The sequence below is a fragment of the Rhipicephalus microplus genome, chromosome 3, assembly GCF_043290135.1.
Source record: "Rhipicephalus microplus isolate Deutch F79 chromosome 3, USDA_Rmic, whole genome shotgun sequence".
Taxonomy (NCBI): domain Eukaryota; kingdom Metazoa; phylum Arthropoda; class Arachnida; order Ixodida; family Ixodidae; genus Rhipicephalus; species Rhipicephalus microplus.
This window is the reverse complement of record NC_134702.1, coordinates 53,398,035-53,417,890: the sequence shown is the minus strand read 5'-3', so window position 1 is coordinate 53,417,890 and position 19,856 is coordinate 53,398,035. Positions and strand designations below refer to the sequence as shown.

General features: G+C 46.9%; 2 protein-coding genes across 3 annotated transcripts in view; both read right to left on the bottom strand.

Moving 5' to 3' along the window:
• Positions 1-19,856, bottom strand: part of LOC119174441 (uncharacterized) — a 113,620-nt gene that overhangs the window by 1,559 nt on the left and 92,205 nt on the right. The gene's annotated exons all lie outside the window — the stretch shown is intronic.
• Positions 2,919-19,856, bottom strand: part of LOC119174425 (2',3'-cyclic-nucleotide 3'-phosphodiesterase) — a 32,549-nt gene continuing 15,611 nt past the window's right edge. Inside the window, exons 3-8 of one of the 2 annotated variants that reach the window (XM_075889579.1) lie at positions 17,102-17,258; positions 15,942-16,113; positions 14,969-15,081; positions 12,560-12,881; positions 4,168-4,444; positions 2,919-3,235 (exon numbers count right to left, since the gene is read on the bottom strand). In XM_075889579.1, the coding sequence (XP_075745694.1) occupies positions 3,154-3,235; positions 4,168-4,444; positions 12,560-12,881; positions 14,969-15,081; positions 15,942-16,113; positions 17,102-17,258 (1,123 nt within the window). In that variant the 3' untranslated portion in view covers positions 2,919-3,153. The remainder of the gene's footprint in view (positions 3,236-4,167; positions 4,445-12,559; positions 12,882-14,968; positions 15,082-15,941; positions 16,114-17,101; positions 17,259-19,856) is intronic. The other variant, XM_075889580.1, reaches the window with a different exon arrangement.

The window sequence follows — 19,856 nt, the reverse complement described above, 5'->3', positions numbered from 1 at the left end:
TACCAACAAACATACCAATCTAGATCATTCTGCAGTTGCAATTTACAAATTCAGGTTTCCTGCACCTATTGGGAGTGTACCATGTGATGACTACACTCCATTTTACTACAATGTGGCCACTTGAAGTACTTCTTCAAAGACTATAGTCGGCATTCTTTCAAGCCATAAGAATCCTTCCTTGACACGTGAGCAATAAACTGCAGAGTTCTCAGGGTGCACGTACCACACTGGCGGTGGATGTTGAATACATCAATGATGATAGTAATAAACATGACCCTGTAACAATTTCATTCGCCCGTAAGAACATAATTGAGTGATTACTGTTGTGATAAAAAACTACGCCTTACTTGTTGGTTTCCCCAGCATACAGCGAAGAGTGACGGCTGTCGAAAGTGAGGGGGCTCAGCCCCCAACTTGTCTCAGTGGAAGACTCGTGACCCCCTTGACCCCCCCCCCCCAGCTGATACGCCTATGCTTCCCAATGTACTCGATTCCACTGCTTTCTTCGTCACCACTTTGCAAACTGCTGTCAACGCTCCTAGTTACCATAAGCGAGGCAGATGAGGTTTATCAGAGTCTAGAGCGGAAACCTTTTTTTGGCGCTTCCAGTACGGCATACATAAAATACTTAAATACATTCGTAACAATCATCGGCTCACAGCTGCTTCTACAGAGCAGTGATGATGCTATTCATTTTTGACGGAAAAAAAGAAACACTTTTCCTGAAGCACAAAACGCTCTGGCTGGTCCATAAAACGATTTCCATTCCCATTCATAACAAAGCAGGCTACAGCACAAGACAATTTTGTGCCTTGTACTGTAGCCTGCTCTGCAATGCTACAGCACAAGATGCGAAAGCGTCGCATAGGTGGCCTGCACCGCAAAGAGCCTCCAGGAAAAATCGTCACAACAGAAAAGTTGGATGAATTTCACTATATTATTTTCTGGCAACATTTTCATTCGCTCATAACAATATGTGTGAGTGATTAGTGTGGTTAGTTTCCGCGTTGGTTTCCCCAGTGTGCAACCGGCAGTGAAGACCGTCGAAAGTGGGTGGGGGGGGGGGGGGGGGCTGAGCCTCCCAACTTTTCTCAGTGGGGGGCTCGCGCACCCCTGGCCGATACGCCTATGGGCGGAGGACATATTCAGATGCGCGCAATCATGAATTACGGCAGTAACTATAAAAACTATAACGATTCTCGTAAGACTATTTATTGTTAGCGCGCAGTGACGATTGCCAGTCAGAATAGCGCCGATCTGACAGGAACGCAGATCTCGTGCACAACAACAACCACAACGAACTCGTCGTCTTCTTCACTCTACAATTAGCGTCTTAACCAGTGGAAAAAGGCGGTCGAGTCAAATGGGTGGCTTCGTTCTTTCTGCGATTAGTCCATGGCCATTTTGAAATTTCTGAAATGTGGCCAATCAGCGCGGAGCGTTAAAATCTGACTAATTCAGGAGGCAAAACCGAAATCGACGTACCAAACAGCACATCTACCACAACATCCTCAACGGCGACACTTTCCCTCGCCGTTATGAACCGTTGATCTAGAAACTTCGTTTCGTGGAAGCACTTTCCTGCCGCATGGCTGCTTATCAACGCTCGCTTATCCTCCTCCCCTGATGCGAGGGAAAGAGTGTCCTCACTGAGGGCGCTTTCGATTGATATGTGGGGCTTAACGTCCCAAAACAACCCTGTGATTATTAGAGACGCCGTAGAGGAGAGCTCTGAAAATTTCGACCTCCTGGGATTGTTTAACGTGCATTCAAATCTGAGCACACGGGCCTGCAGCATTTTCGCCTCCATCGGAAATGCAGTCGCCGCAGCCGGGATTCGATCCTGCGACCTGCGGGTTAGCAGCCGAGTACCTTTAACACATCCTTTTGTATACTAAACACATGCAACATTCTTGTATTCGTATCAATAAAAAACATGAAAAAAACTCTTAGCCACTAGACCACCGCGGCGGGGCCCAGTTCGTTGCTCGTTTTCGAAATGAATAGTAGATGCGCTGTTTGGTGCATCGGTTTGGTTTGGCCTGATAAATTAATCAGATTTCATCGCTCAGCGTTGATTAACGGTGGCCATTGTGTGTGTATGCACATATGGCGACTAGAGTTACTGTGTATGTTCTCTAGGTAGCATATACAGCAAGTCCAATGGCGACCACACTTACTTCTCGCTATTCGTAACTCAACGAAAGCATGACACACGCGTTATATGATGTTACATTCCATAAGGAGTATGCATATCGTAGACAACGCAACTGTGTTTAGTGGGGGTATGCAGTCAGCATAAATAGAAAATTGTTCATTAAAAAAGATGCTTCCTTCATCAAGCCAATTAAGTGCTCTGACTTTTTGCTTGTGCAACATTTGCTTTCAAGTTCTTGCACCCATCTCTCTGCTGGCATCACCTAGGCGCCAGCAACGCCTGTTCTCAACGGCATGCTTTATTTATAAACACGGTTAAATAGAATGAGTGAGGCTCCCAAGCATTATGCAATAAAGTTATTTCAATCAATCCTAAACAATACATTATCAATAATTTCGTTTTTAGTCGTAGCTAACGGTTGTAAGTGAGCAGCAAATGTGTGCAGCCAATTCAATCGACACAAGTTATTATTTATATGCTTTAAAAAAAGGACACTTTTACAGATATTTGCTCACAAGCTAATCAAACAGCGACATCAATTTAGCGCCACCGTTAACGCGCTGCCATGAAAAGAACGTAACACAAGTGAAACAAATTTTGGTATAGGTACAGTAGTGCAGGCTAACAGTGGTTGACCTAGCAATCTCTGCGGACCACTGTCGACGTCAAAATGAAGTTTCTTCGAAGATGTTCTGTCATGTACGCCACTGCGAGCTATATTGTCATGTACGCCACTGCGAGTAAATCACTGCGAGCTATATTTTAAAAAAATAATGATTTTTTATTTGGCACACGGCTGAAGCAAAAACAACGATTCACTGGCTGTGCCAGCAGCGGGGGTACAAAAAATAATTTTCAAGCATAAAATAGAAGACTCCGCAGTGGCGCACTTTCAGCAACACCGGGGACACTGCTCGGTCAGGCTTGAACGTTGTTAAAGAAGTGACTGAGGGATGACCTTGCTTTGGCGCTCTCTTCTGCGCCACGTTCAGTAGTCAGTAGCGATCGTAGCTTCTGCGCCCCCACGGTGTACCTCCAACAAAATTTCGAGTCGTGGACCAGCTGTTCCGACTCAGCCTGCACGGTGAAAACAAAAACATACATTCACCGTGTATTCTTAACGCTAATGGGATGGGTTTCCCAGCAGAACGTGTAACCATGTAACACAAGTCATGTTTTTATTGCCTGGGCATGGCCACGCAGAGGGGGAGGGGGAGGAGGAAAGAACTTTATTCAGAGTCCAGCGAGTAGATGGGGTGGGCGAATGGCCCCGCCTAGGTTGCGACCAGGAGTCCTTGGATCCTGGCGGCTTTCTCGGCCCGATGGACGGTCCACATTTGGTCTTCGAGAACGGGGCTGAGCATTGCGGCTTCCCAGCGCACGCGCGAAGGCTGTCACCAGATGCCGCATACTCATTATGGGCACTAATCCCTCTACATTCCCATAAGATATTCTCCAGAGTGGCTCTGGAGTCGCAACACTTGCACCTGTCCGTTTTGTAAATATCAGGATATATAATCTGCGAGAGTGCAGGACTCGGATACGTCCTAGTTTGTAACTGCCGCCATTCGACAGACTGTCTTTTTGTTAATTTTGGGTGAGGGAGCGGGAATACGCCCCTCTGTAATCTATATTGTTTTTAATGTCAGTGAACGCAGCAGACTCTTTCCCAACCCTACCGCCTTCGTATGAAAGCTAGTAGCCAGATCCAAGTGCAAAGTCGTTTGCGTCCCATTTCGAAGAAGCTTGGCTCCTCGGCTGTATTCGTAAACTGAACAACTGCTAGTTTTGCCTGCAGCTTTCGTTAAAAGCGCGACTCCATATGCATGAACAGAATAAACAACAATCTCGTTCTTTTCCGAACTAAACAAGACCATTTCCACGATGCACTCCTGATGATCTGGTTTGAAAATGAGATCTGCATGTGTTATTTGAAGGTAGCAACCCCGCAAGTACAGTACAACTCGTCGCATTGCTGATTGCAAGAATGAGAAGAGCCTGGAGCTTACGGAGTCGTGTATGGCTGGTAGTAGCCCGTGAAGACCACGTCCAGTTCGCAAGTCTCTTCATCAACAAGGAGGCAACAGGCCTCGCGACCGGATTCGGTGGCTGCATAGACCTCAACTTTTCCGACTTTCTTCGCGGCTTCTTCCGCTGTTGGCGAAGTCCAGGAGCGCAGCTTTGTCGCCAGCAAAGTCCACGGGGTGCCGACGGCTCGGGCGAAGCTGTAGTCGGTGCCCTCCACTGAGCCAAGAGGCATGATGGTGATCCTTGATGGATGCGTGCCTTAAAAAAATGGCGCCAACGACACTCGGTTATCGCCTGAACAAGGATAACATTTTAGGGTGCTTCAAAACACAGATATACTGTGCTGGGATTCTAGAAGCAAGCACTGTACAAGGGGTGATGCGGGAACTAATGCAATGGCCAATAATTGTAGACAAACGCTGTCACAGAACGAGCGCTCAAAAAGGGCGCGCCGTCAAAGTCTCGCGATGAAGCGCCAGAGTGGCGCCGCGAGGTCAACGAGAAAAGAACAAAAAAAGAGAAAACAAACATCCAAGGCTCCCCGGGCGCGCGACTCTCTCCCCTCGGAAGCGTGGCTTCGCCGATGAACCTCCTCACCCCACATCGGCGGCCGAGCAAGCACTCGAAATTTCTAGAAGGAAAGGGACGTGTTATGCCAGGTTGAGTCATCTGTCGGGGACGGCCCTCGTACAGTCTCGCGCCTTCCCCCAGCCTCCGCTGCGCAACGCGCCGACGAAATGATGAGAACTTTCTGGAATGTCGCGCGGAAGATATTTAACCGAGCAGCGGAGATGAGAGATCAGGAGAAGACGGAAGTTAGCGCCAGAGCGCGTAGGGATTCCGCCGTGTAGTCGGCGAAGGTTTTGTCCGTAGAGACAAAGCAGGAGACGAAGATGATTTCCACCTGAGGGGTGACGACTCGAGCTACAGGCAAGAGTGTGTGTTTACCGCTATCGAGCGAAGACGCGTGGCGACAGCTGCGTGTGTGAAGCCGACGTGTTCGGGCGAAGAAGTTTGAAGCTTGGAGAGTGGCCAATTGAAGACGCGAGGTTTCCTGGAAGAGAAACTTCGAGGGCGCGGAACGACAACAACGCTGGACTTAGAGTGAGTGATTCTCGGAAGAGTATCCTCCAGACTTTTGTTCCAAGAACTTTGGACTGAATAGGTTTTCTATCTCTTTAGTCTTTAAGTTTCTTGGTTGTTCAATGCATGCGACGGCATTGTAGTGCGTATTGTTGTCTGTGTCCGTTGTTTCGAGTGTGGCTGATTGTACTGTGTAGTACGTTTTTTGTTTGGTGATATATTGTACTCAACTATCGTGGAGAGTGCATACTTGTGTGTTGTTTCGATCTGCAATTGTTGAGAATATAATTTCGTTTGTTTATCAACTCTCGGCTCTGACTTGTTCCTTGGGCCACAGCCGGCGTCCGCTGGCGCGCCAAATAGGACCACTTCTAAATTGTCCACGCTTTCGTGGTGCGGTTCGGGGGGCCGATACCTCGGCCCTTGGAATTAGCCCGGCGATCGCCTCCCTAATTAACGGGACCTGTGTGACAAACGCTAAACTACGAAATTAAGGAAGCAATTACAACATGGGCTACAGAGGAAAGCTCCAATAGCCACAAGCAAGATGAGATGTCCTTGTTGCACCTTTGATCGCACCATCAAATGCAATCACTTTGTCAAATCAAGCAAGTTTATGCAACGACCATTTCAACACACGACCGACATGGAGTATCGTGGACAAAAAGGCATCAAGGCTTGACGTGGTACTAGACCCCGCCTAGCAGGCAGCAACAAAGGATGCGCGCACGCACACACACAAGAATATTAACACTAATATCAGTGAAAGTAGTATTTAGGATAACTATACGGATATGTTAGAAAAAGTGAAGTACATGGCCCACATAATGAATAGTTTTCTCAGCTACAGTTAGTCACTATCGCTAGTACAGTGCAGAGGACTGAAGAATACCTAGTCACAATTACATCTGGCATAGGAATCACTCAATTGAAATAAGAGGTCTTCCACAGTCGGGATCATGCAAGCAAGCGAAGCCTGGAGTGTGCGCGTCTGATATTTTCTAATTCTCGCATTTCGCAAAGCTCCCTTAACTCTTCCCTTCCCACATGCCAAAAATTCGACTCGACATTCACCCACGTATATGGCAGCGCAGCACTTTGGTTGCTGCAGGCGTCAACGGTGGTCGTGCACGAAACAATGAAACGCAACAACGAAAGGTAACAGTGAAATGCGACAAGTGCAATGACAAGCGGCCTCGATAAAAGGTCGGACTTCCATATCAGAAACGGCTGATGGCCGACAAGCATACTGTAGAGCGGGCGCCAGTAATCGGAATAACGGCACATAAAAATAGGCATGTGTCACACACAGGTCCCGTTAATTAGTGAGGCTATCGCCGGGCTAATTCCAAGGGCCGAAATATCGGCCCCCCGAACCGCACCACGAAAGCGTGGACAATTTAGAAATGTTCCTTTTTGGCGCGCCAGCGGACGCCGGCTGTGGCCCAAAGAACAAGTCAGAGCCGAGAGTTGATAAACAAACAAAATTATATTCTCAATAATGGCAGATCGAAGACAACACACGAGAATGCACGTTCCACAATAGTTGCATACAATATGTCACCAATCAAACAACGTACTACACAGTACAATCAGCCACACTCGAAACAACGGACACAGACAACAATATGCACTACAATGCAGTCACATGCATTGAACAACCAAGACACTTAAAGACTAAAGAGATAGAAAACCTATCCAGTCGAAAGTTCTTGGAACAAAAGTCTGGATGATACTCTTCCGAGAATCACTCACTCAAAGTCCAGCGTTGTTGTCGTTCCGCGCCCTCGAAGTTTCTCTTCCAGGAAACCTCGCGTCTTCAATTGGCCACTCTCCAAGCTTCAAACTTCTTCGCCGGAAACACGTCGGCTTCACACACGCAGCTGTTGCCACGCGTCTTCGCTCGATAGCGGTAAACACACACTCTTGCCTGTAGCTCGAGTCGTCACCCCTCAGGTGGAAATCCTCTTCTTCTCCAGCTTTGTCTCTACGGACAAAACCTTCGCCGACTACCCGGCGGAATCCCTACGCGCTCTGGCGCTAACTTCCGTCTTCTCCTCATCTCTCATCTCCGCTGCTCGGATAAATACCTTCCGCGCACCATTCCAGAAAGTTCTCGTCATTTCGTCGGCGCGATACGCAGTGAAGGCTTGGGAGAGGCGCGAGACGGTACGAGGGCCGTCCCCGACCGATGACTCAACCCGGCGTGACCACGCCTCTTTCGTTCTAGAATTCTCGCGCGCTTGCTCGGCCGCCGATGGGGGGTGAGGAGGTTCGTCGGCGAAGCCACGCTTCCGAGGGGAGAGCGCGCGCCGGGGGGGGGGGGGCTTGGATGTTTGTTTTCTTTTTTCTTTTGACCTCCCGGCGTCTCCCCCGCGCGTTATCGCAAGAATTTGGCGGCGCGCCCATTTTTAGCGCTCGTTCTGTGACAGCATGTGACTGGCCCACATTTGAGGAGCTATTTGTGTGCATTTGCATGTTTGTACACTCGTCGGTGCCATCATTATTGCGAGTTATGCCATCGCTGCCACAGCCACACAAGTGCGGGACTCGTAGATGCTTCGCGGTATATGTATGCCTGTTATATACACATACCTGCCAATTCCTCCGATTTTCCCGTAAGGCAATAGAATTTCGAACAATCGCCCGAGTTTGTATCAACACGGTAATGAATCTTCCTAATCTTAACGCGAAAATACAAAAAAATGCCACGCATCTGCATGCATCATAATCATCATCATCATCATCAGCCTGACTACGTCCACTGCATAACAAAGGCCTCTCCCATGTTCCGCCAGTTAACCCGGTCCTGTGCTTGCTGCTGCCAATTTATACCCGCAAGCTTCTTAATCTCATCTGCCCACTTAACCTTCTGTCTCCCCCTAACCCGCTTGCCTTCTCTGGGAATCCAGTTAGTTACCCTTAATGACCAGCGGGTATCCTGTCTACGTGCTACATGCCCGGCCCATGTTCATTTTTTCTTCTTGATTTCAGCTATGATATCCTTAACCCCCGTTTGTTCCCTAAACCAATCTGCTCTCTTCTTGTCTCTTAAGGTTACACCTACCATTTTTCCTTCCACTGCTCGCTGTGTTGTCCTCAATTTAAGCTGAACCCTCTTTGCAAGTCTCCAGGTTTCTGCTCTGTAGCTAAGTACCGGCAAGATACAGCTGTTATATACCTTCCTCTTGAGGGATAGTGGCAATCTACCTGTCATAATTTGAGTGTGCTTGCCAAATGTGCTCCACCCACTCTTATTCTTCTAGTTACTTCAATCTCGTGGTTCGGCTCCGCGGTTATTACCTGCCCTAAGTAGACATAGTTTATTACAACTTGAAGTGCACTATTACCTATCTCGAAGCGCTGCTCTTTTACGAGGTTGTTGTACATTACTTTCGTTTTCTGCAGATTCATTTTAAGACCCGCTTTTCTGCTCTCCTTGTCTAACTCCGTAATCATGAGTTGCAATTCGTCCCCCAAGTTACTCAGCAATGCAATGTCATCAGCGAGGACATAAGGTACTCTCCATTAAATCTTATCCCTAACTGTTCCCATTCTAGGCTTCTGAAAACCTCCTGTAAGCACGCGGTAAATAGCATTGGGGAGATTGTGACCCCCTGCCTTAAACTCTTCTTGATTGGTATTCTGTTGCTTTCTTTATGAAGCACTATGGTAGCAGTTGATCCCCTGTAGATTTCTTCCAGGATATTTATATATACTTCATCGACGCCCTGATTCCGAAGTGTCTGCATTACGGCTGATATTTCTTCTGAATCAAACGCCTTCTCGTAATCTGTGAAGGCTATGTATAGTGGTTGGTTATATTCTGAGCATTTCTCTATTCCTGATTGATAGTAAGGATGTGGGCAATTGTTGAGTAGCCTGTTCGAAATCCTGCTTGTTCCTTTGGCATGCATGCTTCCCTGCATATGTCGTCAAAAGACGATGTCGGCCGTCTTTTCTTGTGCATGGCGTCGTATTTTCAGCGCGGCGTAAAGATTTTCACTGGTGTTTTATGAAGGAAGTGTATCTTTAAGGGTTTGTTTTTCTTTGTTAGACACAGTATTAATGAGAACTTATAGGCAATGACTGTCTTTTACAATGACCGTCTTCGTTGGTTCTCATTAATAATGTGTCTAACTAGGAACTTTAGAAATATGTATCTATACTTATGTAATACTATAATACTTACGTATTTTATACTTGTACTTGCATATTGTTGTGCCTCCGATATGCGTAATATTTGCTTTTTCGTCGACAATGTTCACAAGTATGAATGCAAGATGGCTGGGTGTTCAGCAAGTGCTTAAACTTTGGCAGAGAGGCTGAATCGTGTGACAGACAGACAGACCAAAATTTTTGCCTTTAGGTATCTCAAGAAAGACTATGTGCTTTAATAACCAAAGAAAGTGGTTTTGAAATCATCTGGACTTGTTTATTGCATGCAGACGGCTTCTTGAGTCACTTTCGCCGCAGTACATCGATGGCATGCAAAAAGGCATATCAAGATTGGCAAGGGGCTTTACTAATCTCTACAACACTCCCAAATATGTATATCATAATGGGGAATATGCATTCCTACCTCGTATTCACATCAAGTTACTACTTATTGCGAAATCAAATATATGGACACTCTCAGCTCTTTTTTGTTGTCGCCGTCAAGTCCCAAATAGGTATATGTATCCATATATTTCTAAATGCTTCAAAGAAAAAAAAATGTCGCGACCTCTCAGAAGGGAATCGTGAGGAAATCCGAATGCATTTCTTGTGCAGAGAGTACACGGCGTAGTAATTTTAATGGCGTAAATCAATCACGAGACGAGGATTTGTATCGTAACTATTTATTTACACATTCATCAGCCAGCAAACGTCTATAGTGAGGCGCGCGCTTCACTGCATTTATATATACGTACGAGCGAGCGGGCGGGAGAGTGGGGCGCGGGGAGGAGAGAAAGCAAACGGCAAGAGAAGGAGCGGCGAATCACTGCACCTACCCTCTCATACACTGCCTCCGCACACGCGGGAGCTCCGCTACACTGTAGTAGAGAGCTCTGTAGCTCCACCAAGCACCCGGGATGCGAGTGCCCTCACACGCCAGAGCGCGCTCCTCCTCTCCACTCACTCTCCGCTACTCTGCCCGCACCACCTGCTTCGGTAGGTAGGGGCGAGGTTAAGCACGCGCACCCGCGCCTGTTGCTATGGGAGAGAGAGCGAGAGCAAAGAGAACACCTGCTAGCACGCGGACGCAGCGGGACGCTTGACATAGCCCGACTAAGAAATGCATTCGCTTTTAAAATAATCCAGAAAACTCTTTCCAACGCGAGGAATAGAGCGAGAGGTTTCTCGCTCCGCAGCGCGCGGCGTTAACCGCTGAGCTACAAAATGCACGTTCTTAAACGTTCCAACGGCGAGCTATATATATACACCACTCATTTCTGGTCGTGACGGTCTCGAGGGAAATAGCGTGTTCCATCATTTACCAGCGAGATGGGGAAAAGGCGCTAAGGGCAGGCGCACTCGTCACCCCCGTCGAGAACTTTGCCACGCGGGGGGGGGGGGGGGGGGGAGACGCCCACGCGCGTGTGCGCTTATCTCGCGTTCGAGCAGAATTGTACGCTTCGGGCTTTCACCGGAACGATTGCGTTGTAGTTACCTGGTGCACAAAGGTCACTTCGCTTGCTGCAGTCTCTCCATTTGTGAAAAAAAGAGCACGCTTTCCAAACACAGTGAAATAACAACTGTGACAAAGTTCGAGCTCATCCTGCGTGTGTTCTTTTTGTGCGTTCTTTCGTATTGAGCAGTGTGCTGCACGTTTCAAAAATTTCCCTTGTCAGCTGGTCGCGATGGCGGAAAAGAACCTTTGTTCTCTAAAAGTCTGGGGTGCATCCAAAGTCCTGGCAGTGGCATATTTACCACTTAGCATATTTTCTTAGCACCCATTTTGTGGTGTACGTGATAGAAACAACAAACGTCTTCTCTTGAATCGTCGTGTTCACAATACATCTTAAGTTCAGACAGTAGTCTGCCTATCCTAAGCTTAACTATGGAAACTTCTGACAGCTTTAAACTTTCACTAGTTGTGAAACCTTGCACCTTGTATGTTGAGATATCGGCGTCACGAAATTGAAGAGTAATCACCAACGTATCGCTAAAGAGCGCGTACACAATGGGCGCTGAAAAAGGCGAAGAGCTCCGGCGGAGCAGGCGAGTCCGTGCCGTGACGTCACATCGCCACGACCACAGCGACGCCAGTGTTCGTTCTCGAGGCTAATATCTTAGAGGCCATGCGACTCTTGCTTTAGATAAAAAGTATGCACTCAGCGGTTGAAGGGCGCACCAGGGGTCAGATTTCGCTATCGCGTTCAGCTCTTTATGGCGAAGCTTAAAAGTAACCCAATTTTTGCTATGACGTTCATTGTTTCGTCTTGCGGCGAAACTGCGACTTTAATTTTACCGCGAAATTTGTATATGGCTAGTAGAAACGAAAAACTATTCAGTAACGGTGTCACAAGCGATCTCCATTGGCTGTACTATTACTTACATTGTTCTTAGTTAACCGATCATTATAGTCCTCTATGTCCGTGAAGATGCGAGGCACAATGTGCGGCATGTGAAAAAAAAAAACACTCAGGTAAACCCAAGCAAAACGTGTGGCTGACCTCATTATGTAGCACGAACATGTAACCAATAATTGCAAAAGGCTTCAGTGCAGCGTCGGGTTGAAACTATTGCTGAACGCCGGGCCGCACGTTTCAACTTCCTCTGGTGAACCAATTGTAGTGCTTGGGTGATGAATTTGATTACTGTGGCTTATTATTACTGTGATATTACTGTTTCTTGCAAACCCTCAAGCATGCTTATAAGCAATGTCTTTTGTTTTACCCTAGTCCACGAAACATATGACATGCATAGACATCAAATCTAACCTAAAGAATATGGTCCAAATATCTATGCTGCCTTGGTATGATACACGCCAAATGTTTGTCTGTAAATACTCATGGTCTAGATTCGTGCTCGTTTTCAATAACCTTATTTGCTACGCTTGAAAGAAACGTCTTTTTTTCTGATATGGGTTGTTTGAGCCGTAATCACTTGCGCTTACTACATTGAAATGCGCAGTCTGTTTTATTATTATTTGCCACCTATGAAGTTGCCCTGCGTATGAGGTGGCTAGCCGTTCATCTCGAGCTGCAGATTGCAGCTCCTGCTGGCTAAACATCCTCGTAACTCAGCTGCAAACCAATTCCATTCAATTCAATTACTTGTCCGACTCATTTCAAGGAAACTCACTCTTGATATCAGTCTTGTCCGCAGCTAGGCGCAAGGCGTCTTCCCCGTCGTCCCCGCCGCCTATTTCTGGGGCAGCGAACTTTGCAAGATCGACGATGCAGGAGACGTCCTCCCAATTGGAAGGGCTCAGGCTGAGGCACATGCGCTCAGCCAAATCATCCACCTCCTCGTGGCCGACTTTGTCCGCAGAGCTGCCGGAGTCGCCTTTCTTGAGGAGCGACGCCTGCTCCTCGGTGAGCTCCGCCATGGCGAACACGAAGCCACACGTCGCGGCATAGCCGAACACACGAACGGTGTCGTGCCTCCCGTAGGCTTTCTTAACCTGCATGCGTGTGTTGGTTGATTGGGATTCGTGGTCAGGTCTACACGGCTAAAACTTGCGAGTAAAACTTGGCAGCTAGCTCTAAAGGTGCAGGGCCGGACTAACACAGCTGCACTTGTGACCAATTTAAATTATCATCAAACTGTTAATTAGCAAGGTCTTTTGTGTCTCTGTTCAGCCCGTCTTTCTCTCTCTTTGTCTGATTTGTGCCAAAAAAAGAAAACCTGCATCGCACAACATTCGTGTCAACCTCAATGGATGTGTTGGCCACAGGTCTTAATGTCCGCCAAATTAATAGATGGCACAAAAAAAGTGTACTGTAAATTCCTCACTTCCAAAGTGTACGCCGTCAAAAGGCCCCTAAATCGCCTCCGATATTTTTTCAAACATTACAAGTAAACACGTGCATCGTGTGCAGAATGCGGTCGCGATCGATTCTGCACGTGCCAGAATTTCAAGAAACAATCCCTCCTTTTCCTCAAGCATTTCGGACCTCCGCGTGACGTCGAGAAGTTGAATCTCTGACACGCAGAAAAAATATACTGTGATTCGTCGAGAAAGAGCCTACGACTTCGGGTTAGTCTGCAAGCAGTTGTCCGCACTGCTTGTTGTTCGTCGTGTTGCCCGGAGTCGATGGAGGGACGGAGTCGCGGCAACCGGAAGAAGACGGTTTTTCGAGCAGCGCGTCAGTGATGACATATGCCGCGCCAGATAGGGTGGGGTGCCCTGTGAGAGGGCAAAGTGGCATTGGAAGAAAATACCAAAGGAGGCTCACGAAGGAAAGAGCGAAAGAAGTAATTGCCGCATTTTGATAATCAAGCATGTCTAACTCCGCTATTACGACAACGTTTCAAAAAATTATCACGGCTCCATGTTCGTTGTAAAGCGTGCACAACTTCCCAACCACAACAGAATTTTGGCCTCTGGGTGGTTTAGAGGCCCTTTAAAAGCAGGCTGTCTTTATCTATCGTCAGTTCTAAGATGAGAAAGAAGACGAAGACAACGCGTTCCAGCCGAGATATTGCGTTGCATGCAGCCTACTTTTCTGGTCATGTGAAACAGCTGAACGAAGAGCTTGAAGAAGGTCTGCTCTTAAAAATGCGAGCTGCGCGCGCAAACATCGCTGTCTCTCTCACAGAGAATTTGCGTCATCCAATAGCACTTACTTATTTTCGTGACGTCAAGAACTTTTCAAACGCTTCAGACAGTTGTCTTGGTTGAAGAACCCCAGGAGGTCGAAATTTCTGGAGCCCTCCACTCACTACGGCGTCTCTCATAATCATATTGTGGTTTTGGGACGTTAAACTCCACATATCAATCATGTGTGGAGGGATCAAACAAACAGTGGACTTGCCAATAGGATCATCCCGCACCAAAGGCCCAGCCATATTGGCGACCATTTCAAATCTATTCGAGAAAAATCATGCTGACTTATCGCATCGGAAAGAGTGAATTGCTAGAGTGTTTCGAAGAAAAAAATATGTATGTCGCATCGGAGCCTTCTACATTTTGCAAAATGTCATCTGAGCACTGATTGTCACAAAAATGATTCTGAAAGTATCGTTCCTCGTTTTAATACCAAATTGGGTCTACATACTAAGCCAAAGAGTTTATATAACATGTTCAAAGCTCTACAATATTACTGCAATTTTCCGCCCTGTACGCTTTTGAAAATCTCGCCAAGATATCTTATATTTGCATTTTCTTTATCATAGTATAATGATATACAAGATTGAGTAGTGAATAATAAACTCTACGGAAAATACTTTTGCATTAAAAATATTTTCGGACTACTGAAGTTCCTAAAGTTTACATCCTGTGCTAATTTTTTTTTTTCATTTTTCGAGCATGCAAGAAAGTTTCACAATTTTTAGGTTTCGTATAGCATACATGGTTTTTGGGGTAGTTAGTTCTCGCGGGAACAAACTAATAAATGAAAAAACTAGACAGCAAACATAGCAAGAAAATGTTTAGGAGTGAAAGGACCGACCATAGGCCTTGTTCAAGTCGTACAGCCGCATGCGCTGTCGTACGTGTGATCATGATCACACAAACAGGGTTTTGTAAACATCCCAAAAAGAGTGCACCTTCTCGCTGCTGCAGTAGTTGCTTTCCGCTGTGGTTCTCCCGAACACACAAACCCTGGCCAGGCAGAAAGGGAACACGTTGCTGCTGGCGATGTCTTTTGGTGCCAGAGCAGCTGATCAACAAAAAAAAAGACAGAAAACAAAAAGAGCAGCCACATATTAAGTAATTACATAAACAAACAACTAAATGTGCCAGAACCGTAGTGCGCGTATACACTAGCTTGAACGTTTCCCTCCCTTCAAGGCACTGGCCTAACTATGTAGCAAGCTCTAGCACATTGATATTTCAATTGCAACCTTTAACTGTTGTCAAAACTCCTTATATATATGTTAGAATTACGCCCCCTCCCGCTGTATCTTTTTTACCATCGTACGCTCGTTACACAAGAAGAAAACGTTTCTGTTTCGAACACCACTCGTTCATACACACCGGTGAAGTTATCACTTGACTTACAATTAATTTTTTTCCTTTATTTTTTATGCGAACACCCCGAAGTTTTGCGACAAGATATGGTGTGCGCTATGATCGCTATGACGCTAGCGATAATTAATATTTGAACGAATCCAACTTCTACTGCATTAACATGCATACTACCCACCTCAATTGGCAGTGACTATAATTTGACGGTTAAATAATGGCCGATGTTCACAAGTAGTGCCTAATGTCGGCAAACGATGACTAAATGACTGAAAGTATGGGCTATGATGATGCCGTAAGCTAATACTGGCTAAAGGTAATCTTGGCTACAAATGTCCAAGTGACTGCTAGTGCTGACTACTCTCGGCTAATGATTAACTAACGACTTATGTAAGCTAGGTAACGTTACCTAAAGTAGGTAATGCTGGTGTAGCAAGGGTGAATGAATACAAGTTTCAGCTATTATTGGTTAGCTGCTGCTATAAAAACATTTCAATCAAGATGTAACGACTAAATTGCACAATTTTTTTCTTTTTTTTTTTTTTTTTTGCTTACGATCAGCCTCGTGCAACGCCTTCCTGAGCTGTCGGTAGCGATGCAGCAGCTTCGCCGCGTCTCTCGGTCTCGGCGCCCAACCCGTGGCGAACGGATGCACCTCTTCCCACTGCCTAACCCGCTGGGTGATGTAGGACTCGCCCAGGCCTTTGTTGTTCGTTGCCGTCAGTACCTGTGCAAGCCGAGGATATGCACGCCCCAGTTCGCACCTACTGTCCCAAACCTGCTTTGCAAATATAGTGCTGCCCCTACACTCTGTTGAAGGGCGAGACGGGCAACGTATGCGCATGCGCACTAGCCACAGAGATGCAGACTTGTTTCTGTTTGCTTTCAATAGTTGATTGATATGTGGGGTTTAACGTCCCAAAACCACTATATGATTATGAGAGACGCCGTAGTGGAGGGCTCCGGAAATTTAGACCACCTGGGGTTCTTTAACGTGCGCCCAAATCTGAGCACACGGGCCTACACCATTTCCCCCTCCATCGGAAATGCAGCCGCCGCAGCCGAGATTCGAACCCGCGCCCTGCGGGTCAGCAGCCGAGTACCTTAGCCATTAGACCACCGCGGCGAGGCGTTTGCTTTCAATGGTGTCCTTATTCATGATTTATACTAGAGCGACGAATAAGGTCACAATTAGAGAAATAGGGTCAAATTATAGCAAAAGGAAATGCTGAAGTGAAATAGTTCTATGCACTGGCGTTATGCAAAAGCTTTTGCTTCTTTTCGAAGGCGAGTTCCCGGGTGCCACCGTGGAATGGCATTCTTTTTTATCAATTCTATTTAAATGGTCCCTGACGTTTAGCACGCACGTCATATGTTGTGGCTATTAAACACCCGCTAGGTGCCAGCGGAGTCACCTATGTCTTTTTGGTGCCCCGATAAATTTGTATTGTTCCAACAGGGGTAAATAGGCTTGTGTGCAAAACTGAATCATGGTAACGGTCTGCGTATGACTGCCAACAAATTTTGCCTAGCACAGAATGAAACAAGACTAGACATTCTCAATGACAATGCACCCACACCCGAATGAAATGATGCAGTGAACAACGCAGTTTAGGTACTGTACATGTACCCCACGGAAACATTGATGTTGCGTGGTTCACAGCGTCGAATTGTGCATTTGTGTGCATTCATGGAAGAATCGGTATAATGTTTACCTTTGGATCCAAAACGAAATGAAGCGGCATGTCGACGAGAATTACGGTGTAGCCGTATCTCGACGCCAGCACCAGGAACTTGGCGATCTCCCACACCCTGACGTTCGTGTTTCGATTTATTATCACGGGCACGTCATTCTTCATAAAACCCTCAATTCTGAAAGCATCAAAATAAAAAATAAAATAAAATATAGCACCTGTTTACCAAACTTGCAAACACTCATGCATATACAAACACCGTTTGGATAGCTAGCTACACAAGAGCTATGACAACGTGCGTGACTGTGACATCAGCTACGTTATTCGTATTGGAAATGTCATTTTTAGTTCGAGAATGCACGCTCATTGGCTGATTGACAAATATCATTGAGTCATTAACATACTGGCTTTCATGATCCAAAGTATCAGAGAAGCCAGCCGAGGTACGCCGTGAAATGGGGGGGGGGGGGCTGCGTATGAATGTTTACGATTTGAACGAGTGCTATTGTGCGATCAAATTTGCGTTCCGCCGCTACTCGACTCTGGGTAGACGAATCGTGCGAGCTCTTCCATTCCGAGCAGTGAAACAAACACTATTACCACACTATTACCTGTCGTCGTCATCGGTGAAATCGCCTATACCTTGCTCTATTAGAACCAGATCGTTTCCCACAAAAATCGGCTCTAATCGCCAGTACCCATGGGCGTCGATAGGCAGGGGTGTACACAAAGACACCTGCTCTGGTTGGTCCCCTCTCCCTCGATGTACAATACGACCTTGCACTTCCCAGACAAAAACCTGCCGAAGCCCATGGCAGCACCCAAACCGACGCTATGCCAGATGTCCCCCAACCACGGTGTAAGAATAGTTTAGGTGAGAGAACGCCCCCGCTCTTCGCTTCGCGACAACGCTCTGCTTCTCAGCTCCCTCAACAGATGGCGGTAGCAACTAATGCCCTTTCGGCGCAGAAAAGCAGGCCTAGCTCGGAGCCACTTTAGCTGAGGATCGGTATGTAAGAAGCAGTTTTGCTTGGCTATGGCACCGAACGCGGCTTTTGTAAAGCAGATCATTCAATTAAATATGTTCTTTGACCTTTCTGCCTTATAACATCATAAGATTGAATTCATCAAGCATGCAGCATTCAGGTTTATGTAGCCGGTCCAAGCAGCGCGTCTTCGGCAATGTTCCAATCGTCTGACCGATATTAATAATTGCGGAGGTGGCCAGAGGTTTCTGCAACACCAAATATCACGTCAAAGAACGTTCGCAATATTTACGCTTGCCCTGTTCTAGGTTGTAGGCAGTCAAGAGTACGTGAAGTTACATTCAGATTTGATTTTCCGCCTCTCACGAGGGTTTTATTATGCGATAACATGAGCGTTGGCGATAAGCGCGAGAGAAATTTAATGAGTTAAAGGAATAGACATAAAACGCTAACTACATCTTGGCCAAAAAGCGGTTTATGAATTGTCACATCCCATTCAACATTTTCTTGTTCTGTGTAACATGCATGTCTTCGACAATCAAAATTCGACGCTTTCCCATGTATATACATTTAAATATTCTTTATGACTCCTATACTTCACGACACGGTTGCACATATTTGTGTGGGTGGCAATCCTGAATTTCATTTCTTTGGAATGGAGCAGTAGTACATTTATAAATGAAACAGTTTACATACACACAAAAAAGGTTACATCACAGCACACCCTTATCACAGTATACATAAGCATTATTGCACAGATAACATATTACACATACACATCTCTCTTCTCCTGAAGCAAAGAAATATACAAGTTTCGACAACTTACGCAAGTCTTGGTTCTTTTTTACATGCTTATTCTTTAGCTGTCTGCAATACTGCCGCATGCTGTTATGCCTGCGAGTTCACAGCGAACGACCGTGCCTCTGAAAAAGGCAATCTGTGTCAAGGCCAGTCCGCCTGACGCGATCAACAACTCAACGGCGCCTCTCTGGCGTGCACGTGCAGTGAGTCAGCCTCGGCAAGCGACCCGTCGAGTAAACAACTGGCGTCTTCATGTCTGGGGGTCTGACGCATTGCGCGGCGACCACATTGGAGGAGTCTGCCCTGACGACCAGCGGCGCTTCTGATTGGACATTTTGGTTGGACCCGGTGGAAATAAAAGAAGCCCTGCGGCGCGTCGCGATCGGTGGTCCTAGGTGAAAGCTGACATGTGTGTCAGAGCGGACCCGTTTGAGAGCAGACCTATGTGTTGAGAGGAGAGCTCGGCTCTTCGAGTCTCTGTCGGCCCCAGTGCCGAATTTGTAACGCCTCTGTATATATGCTGTACATAAACCTTGGTTAACTCACCGTCGTCTCGTCCGCTCGTCTCCTCAGCTCTGCGCAGAAGCAGTCGCGAGCTGAGAAACATACGCTACCAAACGGCTGGTGACCTTCCCGGCGGGGTCGAAAGCAGTGGCGCCTCCGTGGCCGTGTTGGCGTCGCCGTCTTTCGCAACAGTGGTGGCTTCGGCGGGATCGGTCCGCCGTTTCGCAACAGTGGAGGTCAGCGGCGGGATTTCGGAGGTGGCTACGCAACAGTGGTGACTTCGGCGGGATCGGTCCGTCGTTCGCAACAGTGGTTGGCAGCTGCGGGATCGGCCGGCGTCAGCGACATCGATGCGGTGAGTGCCTGATGTTTTCCCCTCAGTTCACCAGACTACTCTAGCTCAGGTTGTAGTAGTTTAGAGAAGGGCTGTGTGAAGCATTGAAGGGAGCTTTGATCGTTTCAAGCCAAGTCGAAGCGCTTTGAAA